Source organism: Panulirus ornatus, chromosome 59 (genome assembly GCF_036320965.1).
Source record: "Panulirus ornatus isolate Po-2019 chromosome 59, ASM3632096v1, whole genome shotgun sequence".
Taxonomy (NCBI): domain Eukaryota; kingdom Metazoa; phylum Arthropoda; class Malacostraca; order Decapoda; family Palinuridae; genus Panulirus; species Panulirus ornatus.
This window is the reverse complement of record NC_092282.1, coordinates 26,501,975-26,528,808: the sequence shown is the minus strand read 5'-3', so window position 1 is coordinate 26,528,808 and position 26,834 is coordinate 26,501,975. Positions and strand designations below refer to the sequence as shown.

The window sequence follows — 26,834 nt, the reverse complement described above, 5'->3', positions numbered from 1 at the left end:
CATTATATGCTTTTCTCACACCTTTATTTGTTGTTCAGTCTCTGCTCCTAATTTTAGCAAAGATTCTCCATTTCTGCTGCTCTTGATATTTAACTATCCTGACCTTTTCAGACTTTGTTTCATGTCTGTTCATCAGATCCAGGACAATTACTCCTTATTGAAAGCTTTTTGCACAATCTTCACCTGACTTCTTTCCATTCACAAGAGCTTTCAGTGCACCTTCAGTTTCACTCATGATATAATTGCAGTGTTTTGTAAAGAACAACATGGTAACATTCATTATATTTTACCACATATCTGTAGAAACAACTGTTACCCTAGTCTTGTCTAATACTCCATCCATAAAGACATTAAAGATGTACAGTCTTGTTATACCCTACATTTATTTAAGACCACTGACTCATGCCACATTTTCTCCTGCCTGCTGCTTCCAGGATGAAAGATTTTAAGATTTTTCAGTCTTTCCTGCATACCATATGTTCTCAAAGAGCTTCCTAATAACTGTATCATGTATCCTTTGTAAATCCCAAAATGATTCATACTCCTTTCTTTAAAATTTTATTCATTGTTTGCCAAAATGCAAAGTCCTGTTCAACACTCTCCTTTCCTTAATCAATCTAGTTCTTTACTGTCAAGTGATTAGCTAATATTGTTAACACGTTCACAGTTTTTCCATACACCATGCCAGTTATAACAAACAGGGTTATTCCCTGATTTCTCGTGATCACTCCCACTTCCAAGTGAAATGCTCTCACTTTACATGATTTCATTATCAAAGTTAAAGTTAGATATGCTTAAAGAACTCACTTATCCGTTCCTGTGTGGATTTGATGCTCAACAATGACTTATGCATGACTTAGATTGTCCCCCTCCCTTCTGAGTTCTGTTCACTTCAACTAATGCCATTTTTGTGTAAAGATACTGTTGTTTAGGTAACTATTTACATGTGTATTGTGCCCAGTATGTTCATAACATGAGTAGAAAGTGACCAAGTAGTAGTAATGTAAGTGGCTTAAACAGAGGAAGTCTTTACCTCTAAGTTTTATTAAATTTTTTCTAATATAAAAGTTTCTTTTATGTTGATGTTTATCAGAGATCTTATAATTTCACACTGTTGCCCACACATTTCATCTAAGTGTGGTATGCTGGGTGCAGAGTGGGGATAGCATCATTGATAGATCAGGCTGAGGAGCATTTGTGTGCATATTTATCTTTATTTATTTATTATTCTTAATTGATGTTTCCCATGTCAGCGAGGTAGCGCCAGGAAACAGATGAAGAATGGCCCAACCATTCATATACGCATATGTATACATGAATACCCATACATGCACATTTACATACATATACATATCAACATATACATACACAGACGTGTACATATATACGCATGTACATATTCATACTTGCTTCCCTTCATCCATTCCTATTGCTACCCTGTCACACAGTAAATAGTGTCCTCTCTTCCCCTTCAGCGAGGTAGTGCCAGGAAAAGACAAAAAAGGTCACATTTGTTCATTCTCAGTCTTTAGCTGTCATGTGTAATGCACTGAAACCACAGCTCCCTATCCACATCCAGGCCCTGAAGACCTTTCCATGGTTTTCCCTAGACACTTCACATGCCCTGGTTCAATCCATTGACAGGACATCGACCCTGGTATACCACACGTTCCAATTCAATATTCCTTGCATTCCTTTCACCCTCCTGCATGTTCAGGCCCCTATTACTCAAAATCTTTTTCACCCCATACTTGCACCTCCAATTTGGTCTCCTGCTTCTCTTATTCCCTCCACCTCTATCACGTATATCCTCTTTGTAAATCTTTCCTCGCTTATTCTTTCCATTTGCCCAAACCATTTCAACACACCCTCTTCTGCTCTCTCAACCATACTCTTTTTATTTCCATACATCTCTCTTACCCTTGCATTATTTACTTGATCTAACCACGTCACACATATTGTCCTCAAACACTTCATTTCCAACACATCCACCCTCCTCCGTACAACTCTATCTATAGCCTATTCCTCGCAACCATATAACATTGTTGGAACTACTATTCCTTCAAACATACCCACTTTTGCTCTCCAAGATAGCATTTTCTCCTTCCACACATTCTTCATTGCTCCCAGAACCTTTGCCACCTCCCCATCCCTGTGACTCACTTCCACTCCCATGGTTCCATCTGCTGCGAAGTCCACCCCCAGATATCTAAAGCACTTCTTTCTTCAATTTTTCTCTTCAAACTCACATCCCAATTAACTTTTCCCTCAACCCTACTGAACCTAATAACCTTGCTCTTACTAAAATTTACTCTCAACTGTCTCCTCTCACACATTTTTCCAAACTCAGTCACCAACCTCTGTAATTCCTCGCATGAATCAGCCACCAGAGCTATGTCATCAGCGAACAACAACTGATACACTTCCCAGGCCCTCTCATCCCCATCATACTGCATACTTACCCCTCTCTTCAAAACTCTTGCATTTACCTCCCTAACCACCCCATCCATAAACAAATTGAACAACCATGGTGACATCACACACCCTTGCCACAGACTGACCTTCACGGGGAACCCATCACTTTCTTCTCTTCCTACTTGTGCACATGATTCACACCCTTGGTAAGATCTCACTGCTTCTAGCAGCTTACCTGCCACACCAAATATTCTTAAGACATTCCACAAAGCATCCCTATCAACCCCATCATATGCCTTTTACAGATCATAAATGCCACATACAAATCCCTCTGTTTCTCTAAGTATTTCTCACACACATTCTTGAAAGCAAACAGCTGATCCACACATCCTCTACCACCTTTGAAACAACACTTCTCATCCCTAATCTGATGTGCATTCCTTCATCTCAATCAATGCCCTCCCATACAATGTACAAGGTATACTCAACACACATATGCCACTGTAATTTGAACACTCACCTTTATCCCCTCTATGTTTATGCAGTAGCATAATATGCATTTGTTCAAATCTCAGGCACTTCACCATGATCCATCCGCACAGTGGATATGCTTACCAGTCAATTAACAACTGCAATACCATTGACTCCTGCTACCTTGCCAGATGTCATATTCCACAAAGTTTTCACCGTCTCTTCTCTCTTCACCAAAGCACTCTCCTTAAACTCTTCCTTTTCGCATACCACCCGACCAAAACACCCTACATCTGCCACTCTGTCATCAAATGCATTTAACAATCCATCAAAGTACTCACTCCATCCCCTCCTCACTCCATTACTACCAGTTATCACTTTCCCTTTTCCCCTCTTTGCTGATGTCCCCATTTGTTCTTGTCTTTCACACATTATTTACCTCCTTCCAAAACATCTTTTCATTCTCCCTAAAGTTTAATGATACACTTTCTTCTGAACTCTTAATTGCCCTCTTTTTCAACCATTGCACCTTCTTCCTCTTGACTTCCTACCACTTTCTCTGATACATCTTCCAGTCATTTGCACTCCTTCCTTGTAAGTACTGCCCAAATGCCTCTCTTTTCTCTTTCATGAGCAACTTTACTTCTTCAACCCGTTACTCACTACCTTTCTATTCTTTCCTTCTCCCACCTTTTGCATGCTTCATGCATTTCTTGCACATGGCATCTCTGCAACCTATTTGTCAGTCTCTCCTACTCACATGCATATACTTGAATACCAAATGTGCACCAATCATACCCTCAACTGTCACATCACTTACCTACACATTTAAATCACCCATTACTAATACCCATCTTGTACACCAAAACTGCTGATGCACTCGCTGAGCTGTTCCCAAAACACTTTCCTCTCACCAATAATCACCCGTCTCTTGCCATTCACTTTCAGTTTTACCCACATCAGTTTAGAATTTACTTTCTTACACTCTATCACACACTCCTACAACTCCTGCTTCAGGAGTAGTGGTACTCCTTCCTTAACCCTTGACCTCTCACCAACCCCTGACTTTACTTTCAAGACATTTCCAAATTCCTTCACTTTACCCTTGAGCTTCGTTTCACTTGGACCCAGAATGCCATGTTTTCTTTCCTCAAATGTACTACCTATCTTTCTTCTCATCTTTGTTACATCCACACACATTCAGACAGCTGAATCTAAGCCTTTGAGGAGGATGAGCACTTCCCACTTGACTCCTCCTGATTCCTCTTTTAGAAATGGAAATGCAAGGAGGGTAGGGTTTCCATCCCCCTACTTCCACCCCCTTCAGTCAACTACAACATGGAGAATAAGGAGGTAGAATTCCTTCTCAGTAGAAGTGAGATCACTGAGTTATTAGTTGAAAGGGTTAAGTCAGTCTTCTTTTGTAGGGATGGGCTGCACCAATGCTTTCTTCCAAGAGAAAGGAAAAGGTTTGAGTTTTTAATCAGTGGCAAATTTGGATAGCAGGGATTGGAGCTAGCTCAGATGCTCACTTCCTTGAGGCTTGAGGAGGTATGCCATCTGGGCCATACATACACCTTGTTCACCTGGAACTGGGAAGGTTCTCAAAGACTATGCACAAGGAAATTATAAGAGATGGCATGGGTATAGTTGGGAAAAATTGGGGACTGAAGATTAGGTGAAGAATCATCCAATGTTGAATTAAAGGCAAAGAGTGGACTGAAAACAGCTTAAAAGTAGATATAGATTGATCAGTTCAAAAGTGAGGGGAAAAAAGTTGAATGACATGAGTTCTGGACATGCTTTTATCATTAGCTTTCAGCTTGGCACACTTTTTATTTTTGTAGGTGTTTTATAGTAAAAGTCTATATTTACAGCATTTATACCTGCAGATGTACATTTTTTCTACCCTTATCATTTTCAGTTGGGACCCATACTTACATATGAATCTTCCTTTTATTTTGTACCCCTCCTATCTGTTTAAGTCACCCATCACACAGTTTCTTCCTTGGATGTCTTCGTTCAACTGGTCTTTTCTATTCTCTCAAGAAGGTATTATGTGCAGTATTCCTCTTCTCTATCATTTCATGGCACATATGCAACCATTGCAATCATTCTTCACCAACCACACTTGGTGGGTTCATGACTGATAAATGATTAAGATAATATGTGTTTGTAGTTTTAAGATTAAGAATACTTCCCACGTATTCCCTGCATGTCGTAGAAGGCGACTAAATGGGGAGGGAGCGGGGGACTGGGAATCCTCCCCTCTCGTTTTTTTTTTTTTAATTTTCCAAAAGAAGGAACAGGGGGCCAGGTGAGGATATTCCAAAAAAGGCCCAGTCCTCTGTTCTTAACGCTACCTCGCTAACACGGGAAATGGCGAATAGATTAAAAAAAAAAGAAAGAAAGTTTTAAGAATTTTTCTTGGTGCCAGAATTGATAGAAAAGTGTTTTATTGATGATAATGAATTTATAGGTAACAACTTTTTTGAATTACAGAGGAAGTTATACTTGCGGAGGAGAGAACCACAGATGAAGAAAAAGCTCATATAATGGAGGGTAAGTGTAAGAAGTAATTCTCCTCTTTGTAATTCCTTTGCTGAACCTCCTGGCTGTGCATGTTGAGGATGGTTATCAAGAATGATGGTAGGTGTTAAGGTATAACTTACATGGATAAGTGATCTTTGTCTTCTTATATCTTCATGAACACTGAAACAGATATTAGTGTCATGAGTTGATTTACAATCGCTTCAAGAGCAGTGTATGCTAACAAGCTTTATGCTCTTTTAATACTCTTGTTAGCATCCACTTAGTAGAGAAAATTTAGCATAAGTCAAAATCTCATGTGAGAGTGCAATTAGCCCCTTCATCAAAACACACACACACACACACACACACACACACACACACACACACACACACACACACACATACACACATAGTAAACAAAGACCTTAACCCTTACACTATGGTAGTCCAAATGTCCTCCCTACATTTTGTGTACAGGATGTTTTCAGATATTTTGAATATATATGTATCATTAGGTTTGTTATTGTGATTAATTTGAACATAATATTCTAGATTGAATTATTTGCAAGTATAACTGACAAAACAGTATGTGTGCCACATGCCCTGTAACTTTGCTCTACTGCCATGTGGATGAGATTTTTGGATTTTTTTTTTCCCCTAATGAAAATGATTGTTAATGGTTTTTCATCTCTAGTATCTTATTTTGTAAGAGTGTAACAGCTTCACAGATTATTGCATGAAGAGATGGCACAGGTCTTGTGTAGTCCTCTTTGGTTTAACGTCATCCACATAGATTGACTAGTGTATGGTAGAAAATTTAGGCCATTGCATCTAGTAACAGTGAGTAGGATGCCACCACAAGCATTAATGGCAGTATATTTCACTTTGAGGTAGAGGAAGACAATTCAGAATTTTCATATATTTATGTCCCACTTATGCCCCAGTCACAGTGAACAGGAAATAAGATGATGTGATCTATACATAACGGAAACAGTGAATGCATTGATACGAATATAACCGAGCAGAAAATATAATGCAAAAATTTGTGCAAGAGAGATATTCAGAAGTTTATCTTGTACCCAACCTGTTAGAAGTTGGTACTGTACCTAATCTGTTGAGAAAGCTCCACCTTTGAAATATATTAAAGGAGACATTAGTCTTATGGCAAATATTAGAATTGCATTCAAGTATGTTAATAATGAAATATTCTGCAAGCTGTTTCCATGGTACATTATAGCAAAATTTGAATGTGCTTCTCAAGTTTGGTAACTGCACTTTAAGAAACAAAGAATTAATAAAGAGGGTTCATAGTAAGACGACAAATATGACTTTGTACTAGAATTAAGGGAACTAAACCACTGAGAAAGACCTTAGATTTGACCACCATGGAAGAGAGAAAAGTAAGGGGTGATCTGTATCACACTCAACCTTCAAATTTTTGAATAATTTTTATGGAAACAGTGAATAGTTTGAAAACAGATGCAGTTATAGAACAAACAGAGCCACCAACATGAAAACAAGCATGAAACTTGTTAGAAAAAAATGTTGAGAAATACTTTTATAGATTAAGAGAAGTGGATGGAGAGAATAAACTGAATGAAGGAAATGTTGATTTTGGTAACATATATAACTAAAAAGTAGTGATGGTAGAGAAAGTTTAAGAGAGGGGAACCGATATGAGTAGAGCTCCCTACACATACAGCACAAGTAGCTGATTGAAGAACCACATTCACAAACACACAGACAGACAGAGTGGAGTATTGAATAGGACTGTTGAGGAGGCTGTGTATACTGTCAGGGACAAGATGCTACTTGAAATCTGTGGTATTATAAATTGGAGATTTAAGGGTGCACAGGCATTTCAAGAATGCTGTGAAAAGCTGGAAGAGTACATAGCATGATATCAGAAAATATTATACAAATAAGAGAATTTGTGCAGGATTGTGAAGAGCAGATTTTAGTTGAGTTAAAAGACAAGGAAGAGTACATAGCATGGTATAAGGAAATGTCTTGAATAAGGGAAAGTGCAGTGGGATGATACTAGGCACAAGTCTCTAATAATCTTTGGTCTGGAAGAACATCTTCCAAATGGGATAAAGAAGAGCTAAGGACTGTGACCAAGGTGGAACTGACATTTGCAAGTCAAGAAGTATGGAAGTCAGGAGAATGGGATCATACCAGGAAGTCACCAGAAAAAAGCCACTTAGGGTAATGTTTGACATGAAAGTGTGTAGTCAGCAGGTGCTGAGACTGATTTATACTTGTTAAATGGGAGGAATTCATGGGAGTATATGTCAAGAATGACAAGGCAGGAGGGATGAGGGAGGAATCTAGATAATATAGACTGACTGAAGGCCATATTGAGAGGGACTGTGTCAGGCCAGGGGTAGGAATATCGAAGTGAGGATGGAACTATCTAGTATCAAGTGCCATAAACTTAAGATTTAGTATACTAGAGCAGTTGTACTAGAGACAAATGATACGAAATTAGAATTTTAAGACTGCGTCAAAGATAACAATTCCTATATCATTGGAGTGCTAGAGACTAAACTTACAGAGGAACTAAAGTCTGACTTAATCTGTCCAGGGGGGTAAACACTAACAAGGAAGAACTGAGAAGATAAAGGAGGATAGGGATTGGTCCCCAAAGTAAAGAGAACATTAAAAAGCATGATATTAATAGATGGCACCTTCAAAGACTACATAATGGGTAAAATTACAGTGGGAGGAAGATGTATGATAGTGCTGTTAGTCCACAATTCTCCCAGGAACAACAATAACCTAGAGCTGATGTAAATTGATAAGTGATGGAACAATCAGGATGGTGAAGGAAATAGTGAGACACTCCCTTAATGAAATTGGTAAGCTATTGATAGTGGGATATTTTAGTTACAGCGAAAGAGACGGGAAGAACTTAGGTGCTTAAGGAGACAGGGAGACATGGAGATATGAGTACCTTGAATGTGTATGGGAGAACATCAAGTATCAGCATGTATTAGAGCATACAAGATTTAGGGAGGATGATGCATTATTGCTTGACATGATCTTTACACAAAAGAGCATGGAATAGAAAAAGTCGTATGTGGAGCACCTTTAGGAAAAAGTAATCGTGTAGTACCTGATTTTGACTAGGTAATGAAGAATGATTGAAGAGGGGGATCAGAAGCACAGGACCCTGAAAGGAAATACAACTGAGGCAGCTATATAGAGCTGATTTGATCCTTTGACTGTGTAGATTAGGCAAAGGAGTTCTTCAAAAAAAGAACATATACCAGTGTTTTAGATTTTGTGAAATGTGCTATGGAGTCAGTGAGACATAGATGCCGTAGAACACTAAACAAGGAGGGAGAATGACCTTGCAATGCTTGAAAAAAAAGCTCAGTCACTTACTGTGGAAAAGGTAGGGATGTCACTGTTGCTAGTTTGCATTAGAAAGATACAGAAGAGCAGGAAATGAGTCCTGTAAGATAAAGCAGCAGGAGAAGAGGTTTTGAAAAGAGTATTGAAGGTAGGGTGAAAGATAAACCAAAACTTTTCCTTAAGTTAAGGAGGAGCAGACTGTCAGTTAAAGAACAAATCAAGGTGGAAGACCAGGCAGGTAAGGCATACTTTAAAGTGGAATGGATGGACTGTTTGTATAGAATGCTGAGGAATTCTTATTCCTGTCCAAATCTGGTGCCAGTTAGTGATCTGAGGGCACTTAGTTTTTGTGGTGCTTTTGTGTTGATGTTATTGAATGGAGGAGTAATGTTAGATGTGTGTTATGTGTGATGCTTAGAATGATTGATGTTTTGTTCATTGGGAGATACTGTCCATTCTAGGAGACTGGAGGAGATGAGTTGGATAACTATTTATCAGGAGTTAGAAGAGTGATTGAAGACTTCTGTGGAGATGGAGACATTTTATTCTACTCCAGTTGCGTAATGTAATGCTTGTTTTATGTTGCTTCTGTGGTGTCGGTGTTTTGATGTGATTGTGAGGCTGTCTGCATAACAAAGGACCTTCATGTTAAGGTTTGTATGAGGTAATGGGAGGTCATGTCAGAAGATATTGAAGAGAGTTAGAGAAAGAACTGCTTCTTCGGGAATTCCATTTTAGAGTTTTAAGTGTTTTAGGAGTGAAACCATTTTGAGTGATGGTGGCATGGCAGCTGGCAATGAAGTTGACCATCCACTTTTTGTCATTGTTGTGGAGGGTGGTTTCAAGTATTTCTTATGTGAGGATGTGTCTGGGAATAGTATCAGATGCTTAATTGATGTCTGTTGCCATTAGTAATGTGCAGTAGGAGGGCTTTGGTTGGTTCAATCCTTTTAGGATATGTTGTATGTGCTCAGTATGTCGAATGGTGGTAGAGAGTTTGGTTCTAAAGGTATGCTGTGTGGGTGAGAGGGGTATTCTGTTGAGCATCATATTTCACAGATTTTGGATACTGAAGATGGAAGTGACATAAGGCAGTAGGAGGAAGAGGGAGTTGCATGGTTTTAGATTGGTATTATGTTGGCAAGTTTCTGTATGTTAGGCATTTTGTTGTGTAGCCAGTAGTTGAAAATATCTGTCGAGTGCTTGGATTACAACTAGGCCATTGTGTTTTATGTGAAAGTTGTTATGTTTTCAGAGCCTGTAGCAGGAGAATTCTTTTAGGTTTTAATTACATTACTTACATCAGAGGTTGTAAAGGACGTGTGTTTGGGCAGTCGTTTCTGGGTGGATTTTGTGAAAGTTTTTCTTGACATTCCTGTTTTAGGGTGTGGTGGGTTCATGGCTGAGTTTGAATATGTTTGAATGTTCTTTGGGGGAAGGAATTTAATTGGAATAGGTTGTAAGTGCATCATGAGTGGGGGCTGGATTGGTCCAGTAAGAGTGAATTTTCTTGAATGTGCTTCAGAGTAGGTTGCTATGGGTCTTGTGACTCGCTGTATTGAGAAAGGAGTGCCAGTTACCGATTTTTCTTTCAAATGATTAGGTTAGTGATGGAGTTGTTTATAGAATATGGGTTTGTTTTCTGATTTCTACTGATGGTGAGTGGTTGTATCTGTGCTGGTTTTTTGCACTGTGAAGTGTATAAACTTTTGGGAAGCTATTTGGATCATATTTCTTATGGGTGCTTGTTCTGGCATGGTTGGAGTTGCTGATGAAGTGAGGATTATGGAACAGCATAGTCCTCTCAATTCCAGCCTATGCAGCTGAAACATGGATTTAGAATGAGGCACAGCATTCAAGAATCTAGGCTGTGGAAATAAGCTATTTTAGAAGAGCATGTGGTGTGACTAGATGGAATGAGGAAAGAAATGAAAGGGTGTATGAGAGATGTGTTATGGCAAGGAATGCAAAGGGAATGAATTATGGAGTGGTAGAATGGGTGAAACATAATACTTTGAGGTGGTTTGGGTCATGTGGAAAGAATGGAAGATTGGGAGTTTTAAGGAGTTTACAAGGAGAGTGTATGATAGTACAATTAAAGAGGTTGGTGTAAGAGGAAGACCATCTGTGACATGGGCAAATAGGGTGGGATGATACCGGTGGGAGAGAAACAGAGGAAGAATGTGTGGAATGGTGTATGCAAGGGAGGCATGTAAGGACAAGGATAAGTGGAGACTCTTTTGCCTTGGTCACCCCTTGATGGGAGTTCCTGGAGGGAGGAACGAGTGTCAGAGATATAGATAGATAGATAGATAGATAGGATTTATAAATGTAAACACTTGCCTAATTACAAGAAAAATTATCCCATACGTTTGAATGAGACCACCCAACCAGATAAACATACGCAAAGCCACATCATCTTATTCACCACACAAGTATATATGAAAAGGCCATGAATGCAGGAAATGGTAATAATTTCTCTAGTTGGATACCTTACAAATAGAAAAATTATTTCACTAGCAATGATACATTTAGTAATGAAATAGATCACCAGTATGATCTATGTGTCACTAGTATCTTAATAGTCTGGCAACAGTGTCGGGGTATGAATTTTGTAATTGACACACATGCATCTGTTTATCATTTAGAACATTAAAAGTTCTCAAATAGCTCACTTTTTAGGATGACTGCTAAGCGTGGACTCAAACACAAAGCACTGGGCATTTGATTGAGTTAAATGAGCACTGTGGTTTGCTTGTTAAATTCAGTTGATCAAGAGAAAGTGATATGTTCAACTTTTAGTAGCCATTAAAATTAAGTGTAGAAATGGACAGTCCTCTATCATTGAGGATTTATTGGTGTAGAAACAACCATTACTTTACCACTTTAGTAATGTGGGCCAAACATGCCCATTTACATAGGTGATTTAACTTTCTGGATGGATTTGTTGAGATTTACATAGGTGATATAACTTTCTGGATGGATTTGTTGAGAATAAATCCTCCACCACATCTGGAACTCACTGTCAGATGCAAGGATTTAAGTCATATAATATTGGACAACTGGTTTGGCTTGTAGATGGGTCGTAGTTGTTTCAGGTAGCATGTGCTGCTTTTAGGAAGCTTATCAGTGGCATCCTGTGGCTAGCAGCCTCAGGTCCTGGACAGCTTGCTGTAAGAACTGTAGGTGATATAGTTAGGTGCTAAATATGACCTTGTCATAGGCATAGCCAGCACAGTACATGAATGCAACTGAAGGCATACCCATGCAATGTAGATATATGCTGCTGAAGGTTTAGCTTGACAGTGTAGATGATTGCTGCTTAAGGTGTAGCCAGTTATGGTAGATGAGTATTGCAGAAAGTGTAGCTGGTTGCTAGAGACATAACCTGGCACTTTAAGTAGACATCAATGAGCCAGAACTATCTCTGAACACTGTAAATGAGTGTGGCAGAGTACTGGAGGGTAGCACTGTTAGAGCCAAACAGAGTGAAACTTCCAGTAGAGAACTGGGTGTATACAGGATTTAAAGATATATATATATATATATATATATATATATATATATATATATATATTTTTTTTTTTTTTTTTTTTTTTTTTTTTTTTTTTTTTATACTTTGTCGCTGTCTCCCGCGTTTGCGAGGTAGCGCAAGGAAACAGACGAAAGAAATGGCCCAACCCCCCCCCCATACACATGTACATACACACGTCCACACACGCAAATATACATACCTACACAGCTTTCCACGGTTTACCCCAGAGGCTTCACATGCCTTGCTTCAATCCACTGACAGCACGTCAACCCCTGTATACCACATGACTCCAATTCACTCTATTTCTTGCCCTCCTTTCACCCTCCTGCATGTTCAGGCCCCGATCACACAAAATCTTTTTCACTCCATCTTTCCACCTCCAATTTGGTCTCCCTCTTCTCCTCGTTCCCTCCACCTCCGACACATATATCCTCTTGGTCAATCTCTCCTCACTCATTCTCTCCATGTGCCCAAACCATTTCAAAACACCCTCTTCTGCTCTCTCAACCACGCTCTTTTTATTTCCACACATCTCTCTTACCCTTACGTTACTTACTCGCTCAAACCACCTCACACCACACATTGTCCTCAAACATCTCATTTCCAGCACATCCATCCTCCTGCGCACATCTCTATCCATAGCCCACGCCTCGCAACCATACAGCATTGTTGGAACCACTATTCCCTCAAACATACCCATTTTTGCTTTCCGAGATAATGTTCTCGACTTCCACACATTTTTCAAGGCTCCCAAAATTTTCGCCCCCTCCCCCACCCTATGATCCACTTCCGCTTCCATGGTTCCATCCGCTGACAGATCCACTCCCAGATATCTAAAACACTTCACTTCCTCCAGTTTTTCTCCATTCAAACTCACCTCCCAATTGACTTGACCCTCACCCCTACTGTACCTAATAACCTTGCTCTTATTCACATTTACTCTCAACTTTCTTCTTCCACACACTTTACCAAACTCAGTCACCAGCTTCTGCAGTTTCTCACATGAATCAGCCACCAGCGCTGTATCATCAGCGAACAACAAGTGACTCACTTCCCAAGCTCTCTCATCCCCAACAGACTTCATACTTGCCCCTCTTTCCAGGACTCTTGCATTTACCTCCTTTACAACCCCATCCATAAACAAATTAAACAACCATGGAGACATCACACACCCCTGCCGCAAACCTACATTCACTGAGAACCAATCACTTTCCTCTCTTCCTACACGTACACATGCCTTACATCCTCGATAAAAACTTTTCACTGCTTCTAACAACTTGCCTCCCACACCATATATTCTTAATACCTTCCACAGAGCATCTCTATCAACTCTATCATATGCCTTCTCCAGATCCATAAATGCTACATACAAATCCATTTGCTTTTCTAAGTATTTCTCACATACATTCTTCAAAGCAAACACCTGATCCACACATCCTCTACCACTGTGTGGATCAGGTGTTTGCTTTGAAGAATGTATGTGAGAAATACTTAGAAAAGCAAATGGATTTGTATGTAGCATTTATGGATCTGGAGAAGGCATATGATAGAGTTGATAGAGATGCTCTGTGGAAGGTATTAAGAATATATGGTGTGGGAGGCAAGTTGTTAGAAGCAGTGAAAAGTTTTTATCGAGGATGTAAGGCATGTGTACGTGTAGGAAGAGAGGAAAGTGATTGGTTCTCAGTGAATGTAGGTTTGCGGCAGGGGTGTGTGATGTCTCCATGGTTGTTTAATTTGTTTATGGATGGGGTTGTAAAGGAGGTAAATGCAAGAGTCCTGGAAAGAGGGGCAAGTATGAAGTCTGTTGGGGATGAGAGAGCTTGGGAAGTGAGTCACTTGTTGTTCGCTGATGATACAGCGCTGGTGGCTGATTCATGTGAGAAACTGCAGAAGCTGGTGACTGAGTTTGGTAAAGTGTGTGGAAGAAGAAAGTTGAGAGTAAATGTGAATAAGAGCAAGGTTATTAGGTACAGTAGGGGTGAGGGTCAAGTCAATTGGGAGGTGAGTTTGAATGGAGAAAAACTGGAGGAAGTGAAGTGTTTTAGATATCTGGGAGTGGATCTGTCAGCGGATGGAACCATGGAAGCGGAAGTGGATCATAGGGTGGGGGAGGGGGCGAAAATTTTGGGAGCCTTGAAAAATGTGTGGAAGTCGAGAACATTATCTCGGAAAGCAAAAATGGGTATGTTTGAAGGAATAGTGGTTCCAACAATGTTGTATGGTTGCGAGGCGTGGGCTATGGATAGAGATGTGCGCAGGAGGATGGATGTGCTGGAAATGAGATGTTTGAGGACAATGTGTGGTGTGAGGTGGTTTGATCGAGTAAGTAACGTAAGGGTAAGAGAGATGTGTGGAAATAAAAAGAGCGTGGTTGAGAGAGCAGAAGAGGGTGTTTTGAAATGGTTTGGGCACATGGAGAGAATGAGTGAGGAGAGATTGACCAAGAGGATATATGTGTCGGAGGTGGAGGGAACGAGGAGAAGAGGGAGACCAAATTGGAGGTGGAAAGATGGAGTGAAAAAGATTTTGTGTGATCGGGGCCTGAACATGCAGGAGGGTGAAAGGAGGGCAAGAAATAGAGTGAATTGGTGTCATGTGGTATACAGGGGTTGACGTGCTGTCAGTGGATTGAAGCAAGGCATGTGAAGCGTCTGGGGTAAACCATGGAAAGCTGTGTAGGTATGTATATTTGCGTGTGTGGACGTGTGTATGTACATGTGTATGGGGGGGGGGTTGGGCCATTTCTTTCGTCTGTTTCCTTGCGCTACCTCGCAAACGCGGGAGACAGCGACAAAGTATAAAAAAAAAAAGAAAAAAAAAAAAATATATATATATATATATATATATATTTTTTTTTTCTTTGCTTTGTCGCTGTCTCCCGTGTTTGCGAGGTAGCGCAAGGAAACAGACGAAAGAAATGGCCCAACCCACCCCCATACACAATGTATATACATACACGTCCACACACGCAAATATACATACCTATACATCTCATTGTACACATATATATACCCACACTGACACATACATATATACCCATGCACACAGTTCACACTGTCTGCCTTTATTCATTCCCATCACCACCTCGCCACACATGGAATACCATCCCCCTCCCCCCTCATGTGTGCGAGGTAGCACTAGGAAAAGACAACAAAGGCCCCATTCGTTCACACTCAGTCTCTAGCTGTCATGTAATAATGCCCGAAACCATAGCTCCCTTTCCACATCCAGGCAACACAAAACTTTCCATGGTTTACCCCAGACGCTTCACATGCCCTGATTCAATCCACTGACAGCACGTCAACCCCGGTATACCACATCGATCCAATTCACTCTATTCCTTGCCCTCCTTTCACCCTCCTGCGTGTTCAGGCCCCGATCACACAAAATCTTTTTCACTCCATCTTTCCACCTCCAATTTGGTATATATATATGTATAGATGTGAATAAGAGCAAGGTTATAAGGTACAGTAGGGTTGAGGGACAAGTCAATTGGGAGGTGAGTTTCAATGGAGAAAAACTGGAGGAAGTGAAGTGTTTTAGATATCTGGGAGTGGATTTGGCTGCGGATGGAACCATGGAAGCGTAAGTGAGTCACAGGGTGGGGGAGGGGCAAAAGTTCTGGGAGCGTTGGAAAATGTGTGGAAGGCAAGAACATTATCTAGGAAAGCAAAAATGGGTATGTTTGAAGGAATAGTGGTTCCAACAATGATATATGGTTGTGAGGCATGGGCTATAGATAGGGTTGTGCAGAGGAGGGTGGATGTGTTGGAAATGAGAAGTTTGAGGACAGTATGTGATGTAAGCTGGTTTGATCGAGTAAGTAATGAAAGGGTAAGAGAGATGTGTGGAAATAAAAAGAGTGTGGTTGAGAGAGCAGAAGAGGGTGTTTTGAAATGGTTTGGTCACATGGAGAGAATGAGTGAGGAAAGATTGACCAAGAGGATATATGTGTCAGGGGTGGAGGGAACGAGAAGTGGGAGACGAAATTGGAGGTGGAAAGATGGAGTGAAAAAGATTTTGAGTGATCGGGGCCTGAACATGCAGGAGGGTGAAAGGCGTGCAAGGAATAGAGTGAATTGGAACGATGTGGTATACCGGGTTTGATGTGCTGTCAATGGATTGAACCAGGGTATGTGAAGCATCTGGGGTAAACCATGGAAAGTTCTGTGGGGCCTGGATGTGGAAAGGGAGCTGTAATTTCGGTGCATTATACATGACAGCTAGAGACAGAGTGTGAACGAATGTGTTCTTTGTTGTCTTTTCCTAGCGCTACATCGCGCGTGTGCGGTGGAGGGGGTTATCATTTCATGTGTGGCGGGGTGGCAACGGGAATGAATACAGGCAAGTATGAGTTATGTGTGGCAGTTGAGGGAATAATTGGTATACATGGGGTGTTCAGTGTTGTAAATGGAAATGGTGAAGAGCTTGTAGATTTATGTGCTGAAAAAGGACTGATGATTGGGAATACCTGGTTTAAAAAGCGAGATATACATAAGTATACTTATGTAAGTAGGAGAGATGGCCAGAGAGCATTATTGGATTACGTGTTAATTGACAGGCGTGCGAAAGAGAGACTTTTGGATGTTAATGTGCTGAGAGGTGCAACTGGAGGGATGTCTGATCATTATCTTGTGGAGGCTAAGGTGAAGATTTGTATGGGTTTTCAGAAAAGAAGAGTGAATGTTGGGGTGAAGAGGGTGGTGAGAGTAAGTGAGCTTGAGAAGGAGACCTGTGTGAGGAAGTACCAGGAGAGACTGAGTACAGAATGGAAAAAGGTGAGAACAATGGAAGTAAGGGGAGTGGGGGAGGAATGGGATGTATTTAGGGAATCAGTGATGGATTGCGCAAAAGATGCTTGTGGCATGAGAAGAGTGGGAGGTGGGTTGATTAGAAAGGGTAGTGAGTGGTGGGATGAAGAAGTAAGAGTATTAGTGAAAGAGAAGAGAGAGGCATTTGGACGATTTTTGCAGGGAAAAAATGCAAGTGAGTGGGAGATGTATAAAAGAAAGAGACAGGAGGTCAAGAGAAAGGTGCAAGAGGTGAAAAAAAGGGCAAATGAGAGTTGGGGTGAGAGAGTATCATTAAATTTTAGGGAGAATAAAAAGATGTTCTGGAAGGAGGTAAATAAAGTGCGTAAGACAAGGGAGCAAATGGGAACTTCAGTGAAGGGCGCAAATGGGGAGGTGATAACAAGTAGTGGTGATGTGAGAAGGAGATGGAGTGAGTATTTTGAAGGTTTGTTGAATGTGTTTGATGATAGAGTGGCAGATATAGGGTGTTTTGGTCGAGGTGGTGTGCAAAGTGAGAGGGTTAGGGAAAATGATTTGGTAAACAGAGAAGAGGTAGTGAAAGCTTTGCGGAAGATGAAAGCTGGCAAGGCAGCAGGTTTGGATGGTATTGCAGTGGAATCTATTAAAAAAGGGGGTGACTGTATTGTTGACTGGTTGGTAAGGTTATTTAATGTATGTATGACTCATGGTGAGGTGCCTGAGGATTGGCGGAATGCGTGCATAGTGCCATTGTACAAAGGCAAAGGGGATAAGAGTGAGTGCTCAAATTACAGAGGTATAAGTTTGTTGAGTATTCCTGGTAAATTATATGGGAGGATATTGATTGAGAGGGTGAAGGCATGTACAGAGCATCAGATTGGGGAAGAGCAGTGTGGTTTCAGAAGTGGTAGAGGATGTGTGGATCAGGTGTTTGCTTTGAAGAATGTATGTGAGAAATACTTAGAAAAGCAAATGGATTTGTATGTAGCATTTATGGATCTGGAGAAGGCATATGATAGAGTTGATAGAGATGCTCTGTGGAAGGTATTAAGTATATATGGTGTGGGAGGAAAGTTGTTAGAAGCAGTGAAAAGTTTTTATCGAGGATGTAAGGCATGTGTACGTGTAGGAAGAGAGGAAAGTGATTGGTTCTCAGTGAATGTAGGTTTGCGGCAGGGGTGTGTGATGTCTCCATGGTTGTTTAATTTGTTTATGGATGGGGTTGTTAGGGAGGTAAATGCAAGAGTTTTGGAAAGAGGGGCAAGTATGAAGTCTGTTGGGGATGAGAGAGCTTGGGAAGTGAGTCAGTTGTTGTTCGCTGATGATACAGCGCTGGTGGCTGATTCATGTGAGAAACTGCAGAAGCTGGTGACTGAGTTTGGAGAAGTGTGTGGAAGAAGAAAGTTAAGAGTAAAGAGTTAAGAGTTAAGAGCAAGGTTATTAGGTACAGTAGGGTTGAGGGTCAAGTCAATTGGGAGGTGAGTTTTAATGGAGAAAAACTGGAGGAAGTGAAGTGTTTTAGATATCTGGGAGTGGATCTGGCAGCGGATGGAACCATGGAAGCGGAAGTGGATCATAGGGTGGGGGAGGGGGCGAAAATCCTGGGGGCCTTGAAGAATGTGTGGAAGTCGAGAACATTATCTCGGAAAGCAAAAATGGGTATGTTTGAAGGAATAGTGGTTCCAACAATGTTGTATGGTTGCGAGGCGTGGGCTATGGATAGAGTTGTGCGCAGGAGGATGGATGTGCTGGAAATGAGATGTTTGAGGACAATGTGTGGTGTGAGGTGGTTTGATCGAGTGAGTAACGTAAGGGTAAGAGAGATGTGTGGAAATAAAAAGAGCATGGTTGAGAGAGCAGAAGAGGGTGTTTTGAAGTGGTTTGGGCACATGGAGAGGATGAGTGAGGAAAGATTGACCAAGAAGATATATGTGTCGGAGGTGGAGGGAACAAGGAGAAGAGGGAGACCAAATTGGAGGTGGAAAGATGGAGTGAAAAAGATTTTGTGTGATCGGGGCCTGAACATGCAGGAGGGTGAAAGGAGGGCAAGGAATAGAGTGAATTGGAGCGATGTGGTATACCGGGGTTGACGTGCTGTCAGTAGATTGAAGCAAGGCATGTGAAGCGTCTGGGGTAAACCATGGAAAGCTGTGTAGGTATGTATATTTGCGTGTGTGGACGTATGTATATACATGTGTATGGGGGGGGGTTGGGCCATTTCTTTCGTCTGTTTCCTTGCGCTACCTCGCAAACGCGGGAGACAGCGGCAAAGTATAATAAAAAAAAAATAAATAAAATGAGTTATGTACATGTGTATATATGTATATGTCTGTGTATGTAGATATATTTTGGAAAGGATCACAATTTTGCACGTGATCAAGTATATTCCTAAGAGTCCACGGCGAAAATTAAACATGATAAGTTCCTAAGTGCACTTTCGTGTAATAATCACATCATTAGGGGAAAACACAAGAGAGAAATGTAACAGTCAGTTGATATGCAATGAAGAGACGTACCTAGGATGCCATTTGGTAAACATGCATTTGTCCAAGACAGACAACAACAGACAACTTTTCACAAAAGTTCCAGTTGATGACCTTTTTGAATATTTGTTAGATGTCTTGGATGATATTCATTTACCTGTTTCAAAGTCTGTTTTCATTGAACTGATAGAATTGTGTATAAAAGACTCTGTATTTCAGTTCAGTGGAGATTATTATGCTCAAAAATTTGGTATGGCAATGAGTAACCCTCTTTCACTTGTACTAAGTAATCTTTATATGGAATTTTTTGAAACAAAATTACTAATGGATATCTTACCTTCTAATGCAATTTGGTTTAGGTACGTAGTTGATGTTCTTTGCATTTGGCCAACAAATGAAAATTTACAAATGTTTCTTCCCTTACTTAACAATTTAGTACCTTCCATCAAATCTACTGTAGAAAATGAAAATATTGGTATGTTACCATTTTTAGATGGCATGATCCCAAGGCAAGGAAACAAGTTTAAGTTTAGCATATACAGAAAACCTACCAATGTATGCTCATATATCCATTATTCCTCAACTTGACAGTTAAATTATCATTATTTCAATCTATGTTCCTTAGGGCATTACGTATTTGCAGTCCAGAGTATATTGACGATGAGTTTAAGGAGATATATTCTAATGGATCTAAGTTAAATTACTCTAGGTCTTTCATTGATAAATCCCTTAAGTTAGCAAAGAAATCATCTTATAGAGTTGAGCCCAAACCTCCCACTGACACCAAGAATCTTTTAGTTGTCCCTTTTAATAATAATTTTACTTTACTTCCCATGTTGCTTAAATCCTTTCATGTAAATGATGAATTCAGCAACAGTAATACTATAGGGAATATCTTAATCAGGAATTCACCAGAAAATTCTCCTGGGTGCATATATAAAGTGCCATGTAGAAATTGTGATAAGTTTTATGTTGGGCAGACTGGTAAAGATCTCTCTGTTAGACTTAAGCAACATGACTATAGTATAAGAATGGGACAAGAATCAAATGCCTTATTTGATCATGTTAAAAACTATGATCATTGTAGTAACTGGAGTAATGCCATCTCAGTTATTAACTCTAACTCTATTACCACGAGAAATATCATTGAATCTTCTATTATTGAATACACAAAGAATTATAATCTTAATATTAGTGATGGTCTATACAAATTAGATAACTTTATTGTTGATAGAATATGTAAAATGATAAATTTATGATGCACTCCTTGTCTGTCTTCAACAATCGCATGTTTACCAAATGGCGTCCTAGCTACATCTCTTCGTTGCATATCAACTGACTGTTATATTTCTCTCTTTTGTTCTCCCCTGATGATGTGATTATTACGCGAAAGTGCACTTTGGAACTTATCGTGTTTCATTTTCCCTGAGGACTCTTAGGAATATATATATATATATATGTTGAAATGTATGGGCATGTGTATGTGTGTGTGGATGTGTAGGTATATACATGTGTATGTGGGTGGGTTGGGCCATTCTTTCATCTGTTTCTTTGCGCTACCTTGCTAATGCGGGAGACAGTGACAAAGTATAATAACTACAAAATAATATATATATATTTTTTTTTTTTGCTTTGTCGCTGTCTCCCACGTTTGCGAGGTAGTGCAAGGAAACAGACGAAAGAAATGGCCCAACCCACCCCCATACACTTGTATATACATACGTCCACACACGTAAATATACATACCTACACATCTTTCCATGGTTTACCCCAGACGCTTCACATGCCCTGATTCAATCCACTGACAGCACGTCAACCCCGGTATACCACATCGATCCAATTCACTCTATTCCTTGCCCTCCTTTCACCCTCCTGCATGTTCAGGCCCCGATCACACAAAATCTTTTTCACTCCATCTTTCCACCTCCAATTTGGTCTCCCTCTTCTCCTCGTTCCCTCCACCTCCGACACATATATCCTCTTGGTCAATCTTTCCTCACTCATTCTCTCCATGTGCCCAAACCACTTCAAAACACCCTCTTCTGCTCTCTCAACCACGCTCTTTTTATTTCCACACATCTCTCTTACCCTTACGTTACTCACTCGATCAAACCACCTCACACCACACATTGTCCTCAAACATCTCATTTCCAGCACATCCATCCTCCTGCGCACAACTCTATCCATAGCCCACGCCTCACAACCATACAACATTGTTGGAACCACTATTCCTTCAAACATACCCATTTTTGCTTTCCGAGATAATGTTCTCGACTTCCACACATTCTTCAAGGCCCCCAGAATTTTCGCCCCCTCCCCACCCTATGATCCACTTCCGCTTCCATGGTTCCATCCGCTGCCAGATCCACTCCCAGATATCTAAAACACTTCACTTCCTCCAGTTTTTCTCCATTCAAACTCACCTCCCAATTGACTTGACCCTCAACCCTACTGTACCTAATAACCTTGCTCTTATTCACATTTACTCTTAACTTTCTTCTTCCACACACTTTACCAAACTCAGTCACCAGCTTCTGCAGTTTCTCACATGAATCAGCCACCAGCGCTGTATCATCAGCGAACAACAACTGACTCACTTCCCAAGCTCTCTCATCCCCAACAGACTTCATACTTGCCCCTCTTTCCAAAACTCTTGCATTTACCTCCCTAACAACCCCATCCATAAACAAATTAAACAACCATGGAGACATCACACACCCCTGCCGCAAACCTACATTCACTGAGAACCAATCACTTTCCTCTCTTCCTACACGTACACATGCCTTACATCCTCGATAAAAACTTTTCACTGCTTCTAACAACTTTCCTCCCACACCATATATTCTTAATACCTTCCACAGAGCATCTCTATCAACTCTATCATATGCCTTCTCCAGATCCATAAATGCTACATACAAATCCATTTGCTTTTCTAAGTATTTCTCACATACATTCTTCAAAGCAAACACCTGATCCACACATCCTCTACCACTTCTGAAACCACACTGCTCTTCCCCAATCTGATGCTCTGTACATGCCTTCACCCTCTCAATCAATACCCTCCCATATAATTTACCAGGAATACTCAACAAACTTATACCTCTGTAATTTGAGCACTCACTCTTATCCCCTTTGCCTTTGTACAATGGCACTATGCACGCATTCCGCCAATCCTCAGGCACCTCACCATGAGTCATACATACATTAAATAACCTTACCAACCAGTCCACAATACAGTCACCCCCTTTTTTAATAAATTCCACTGCAATACCATCCAAACCTGCTGCCTTGCCGGCTTTCATCTTCCGCAAAGCTTTCACTACCTCTTCTCTGTTTACCAAATCATTTTCCCTAACCCTCTCACTTTGCACACCACCTCGACCAAAACACCCTATATCTGCCACTCTATCATCAAACACATTCAACAAACCTTCAAAATACTCACTCCATCTCCTTCTCACATCACCACTACTTGTTATCACCTCCCCATTTGCGCCCTTCACTGAAGTTCCCATTTGCTCCCTTGTCTTACGCACTTTATTTACCTCCTTCCAGAACATCTTTTTATTCTCCCTAAAATTTAATGATACTCTCTCACCCCAACTCTCATTTGCCCTTTTTTTCACCTCTTGCACCTTTCTCTTGACCTCCTGTCGACAAAGTATAATAAAAATAAAAAAATAAAATGTATATATTGGAAAGGATCACAATTTTGCGTGTGATCAAGATATTCCTATGAGTCCATGGGGAAAATGAAACACGATAAGTTCCAAAGTGCACTTTTGTGTAATAATCACATCATCAGGGGAGACACAAGAAGAAATATAACAGTCAGTTGATATACATCAAAAAGACGAAGCTAGGACGCCATTTGGTAAACATGCGATTGTCCAAGACAGACAAAGAGCATTCATAAACTTATCATTTTACAAATTTTATCCACAATAAAATTATCTAATATTAAGATTATAATTCTTTGTGTATTTCATAATAGAAGATTCAATGATATTTCTCGTGGTAATAGAGTTAGAGTTAATAACTGAGATGGCATTACTCCAGTCAATACAGTGATCATAGTTTTTAAAGTGATTAAACAAGGCATTTGATTCTTGTCCCGTTCTTATACTATATTTATGTTGCTTAAGTCTAACAGAAAGATCCTTACCAGTCTGCCCAACATAAAATTTATCACAGTGGAGTGAAAAAGATTTTGAGTGATCAGGGCCTGAACATGCAGGAGGGTGAAAGGCGTGCAAGGAACAGAGTGAATTGGAACGATGTGGTATACTGGGGTCGATGTGCTGTCAATGGATTGAACCAGGGCATGTGACGTATCTGGGGTAAACCATGGAAAGTTCTGTGGGGCCTGGATGTGGAAAGGGAGCTGTGGTTTGAGTGCATTACATGACAGCTAGAGACTGAGTGTGAACGAATGTGGTCTTTGTTGTCTTTTCCTAGCGCTACCTCGCACACATGAGGGGGGAGGGGGTTGTTATTTCATGTGTGGCGAGGTGGCGATGGGAATGAATAAAGGCAGACAGTATGAATTATGTACATGTGTATATATGTATATGTCTGTATATATATGTATACGTTGAGATATTTATATATTTATATATATAGGTATTTATATTTGCGTGTGTGGATGTGTATGTATATACATGTGTGTGTGGGTAGGTTGGGCCAGTCTTTCGTCTGTTTACTTGCGCTACCTCGCTAACGTGGGAGACAGCGACAAAGCAAAATAAATACAAATAAATATTCCGCATGGCACTTTATAGATGCATCCAGGAGAATTTTCTGGTGTATTCCTGATTAAGATATTCCCTATAGTATTATTGTTGCTGAAGGCAACAGTTACATTAAAGGATTTAAGCAACATGGGAAGTTAAGTAAAATTATTATTAAAAGGGATAACTAAAAGATTCTTGGTGTCAATGGTAGGTTTGGGCTCAACTCTATAAAATGATTTCTTTGCTAACTTCAGGGATTTATCAATGAAAGATCTAGGATACTTTAACTTAGATCTAATAGAATATATCTTCTCAAACTCATCATCAATAAACTCTGGACTGCAAATACGTAATGCCCTAAGGAAAATAGATTGAAATGATGATTTAACTCTGTCATGTTGAGATGAGTAATAATGGATATATGAGCATACATTGGTAGGTTTTCTGTATATGTTAAACTTAAACTTGTTTCCTTGCCTATGGATCATGCAATCTAAAAATGGTAACATACCATTATTTTCATTTTCTACAGTAAATTTGATGGAAGGTACTAAATTGTTAAATAAGGGGAGAAATATTTGTAAATTTTCATTTGTTGGCCAAACACAAAGAACATCATCTACATACCTAATCAAATTGCATTAGAAGGTAAGATATCCTTTAGTGATTTTGTTTAAAAAAATCCATATAGAGATTACGTAGTACAGGTGAAAGAGGGTTACCCATTGCCATACCAAATTTTTTAGCATAATAATCTTCATTGAATTGAAATACACAGTCTTTTTCACACAATTTTATCAGTTTAAGAAAAACAGAGTTTGAAACAGGTAAATAAATATCATCCAAGATATCAAATAAGTATTCTAAAAGGTCATCAACTGGAACTTTTGTGAAAAGTGAGGAAACATCAAAGCTAACTAGTTTGAAATCAAAATTAACATTGATATTGTTTAGCTTGTTGACTATATCTACATTGTTCATGATATTAGAATATGATACCTTACCCACTAAAGGGGTTAATAAAGAAACTAACCATTTTCACAATTTATATGTGATGGAGCATACTGAACTCATTCTAGGTCTTGCTGGAAAATTTTGTTTATGTGTTTTGATAAGTCCATACATATATGGCAAAGAAATCATTTCATAGAATTGAGCCCAAACCTCCCACTGACACCAGGAATCTTTTAGTTCTCCCTTTTATTAATAATTTTACTTTACTTCCCATGTTGCTTAAATCCTTTAATGTAAATGTTGCCTGGATGCATCTATAAAGTGCCATGTGGAAATTGTGATAGATTTTATGTTGGGCAGACTGGTAAGGATCTTTCTGTAGACTTAAGCAACATGAATATAGTATAAGAATGGGACAAGAATCAAATGCCTTGTTTAATCACTTTAAAAACTATGATCATTGTATTGACTGGAGTAATGCCATCTCAGTCATTAACTCTAACTCTATTACCATGAGAAATATCATTGAATCTTCTATTATCAAATACACAAAGAATTATGATCTTAATGTTAGTGATGGTCTAATTAAATTAGATAACATTACTGTAGATAAGATTTGTAAAATGATAAGTTTATGAAGGCTCCTTGTCTGTCTTGGACAATTGCATGTTTACCAAATGGCATCCTAGCTTCGTCTTTTCGATGTTTATCAAATGACTGTTAAATTTCTCTCTTGTGTCTCCCCTGATGATGTGATTATTACAAGAAAGTGCACTTTGGAACTTATCGTGTTTCATTTTCCCTGTGGACTCATAGGAATATATTTATTTTGCTTTGTCGCTGTCTCCCGCGTGAGCGAGGTAGCGCAAGGAAACAGACGAAAGAATGTTCCAACCCACCCGCATACACATGTATATACATACACGTCCACACACGCAAATATGCATACCTATACATCTCAACGTATACATAAATATACACACACAGACATATATACACATGTACATAATTCATACTGTCTGCCCTTATTCATTCCCAACGCCATCCCTTCACACATGAAATAACAACCCCCTCCCCCCGTATGTGCGTGAGGTAGCACTAGGAAAAGACAACAAAGGCCACATTCGTTCACACTCAGTCTCTGGCTGTCATGTATAATGCACTGAAACCACAACTCCCGTTCCACATCCAGGCCCCACAGAACTTTCCATAGTTTACCCCAGAGGCTTCATATGCCCTGGTTCAATCCATTGACAGCACGTTGACCCCGGTATACCACATCATTCCAATTCACTCTATTCAATTCACGCCTTTCACCCTCCTGCATGTTCAGGCCCCTACCACTCAAAATCTTTTTCACTCCATCTTTCCACCTCCAATTTGGTCTCCCACTTCTCCTCATTCCCTCCACCTCTGACATATATCCTCTTTGTCAATCTTTCCTCACTCATTCTCTCCATGTGAACAAACCATTTCAAAACACCCTCTTCTGCTCTCTCAACCACACTCTTTTTACTACCACACATCTCTCTTACCCTTACGTTACTTACTCAATTAAACCACCTCACACCACATA

At 39.9% G+C, this 26,834-nt stretch overlaps 1 protein-coding gene across 4 annotated transcripts in view; it reads left to right on the top strand.

Moving 5' to 3' along the window:
- The window catches only part of cac (calcium voltage-gated channel subunit cacophony), a 1,845,957-nt gene that overhangs the window by 531,550 nt on the left and 1,287,573 nt on the right, over positions 1-26,834 (top strand). For all 4 annotated transcript variants that reach the window (XM_071696567.1, XM_071696568.1, XM_071696569.1 and 1 more), the window contains one exon: positions 5,389-5,448. In XM_071696567.1, the coding sequence (XP_071552668.1) occupies positions 5,389-5,448 (60 nt within the window). The remainder of the gene's footprint in view (positions 1-5,388; positions 5,449-26,834) is intronic.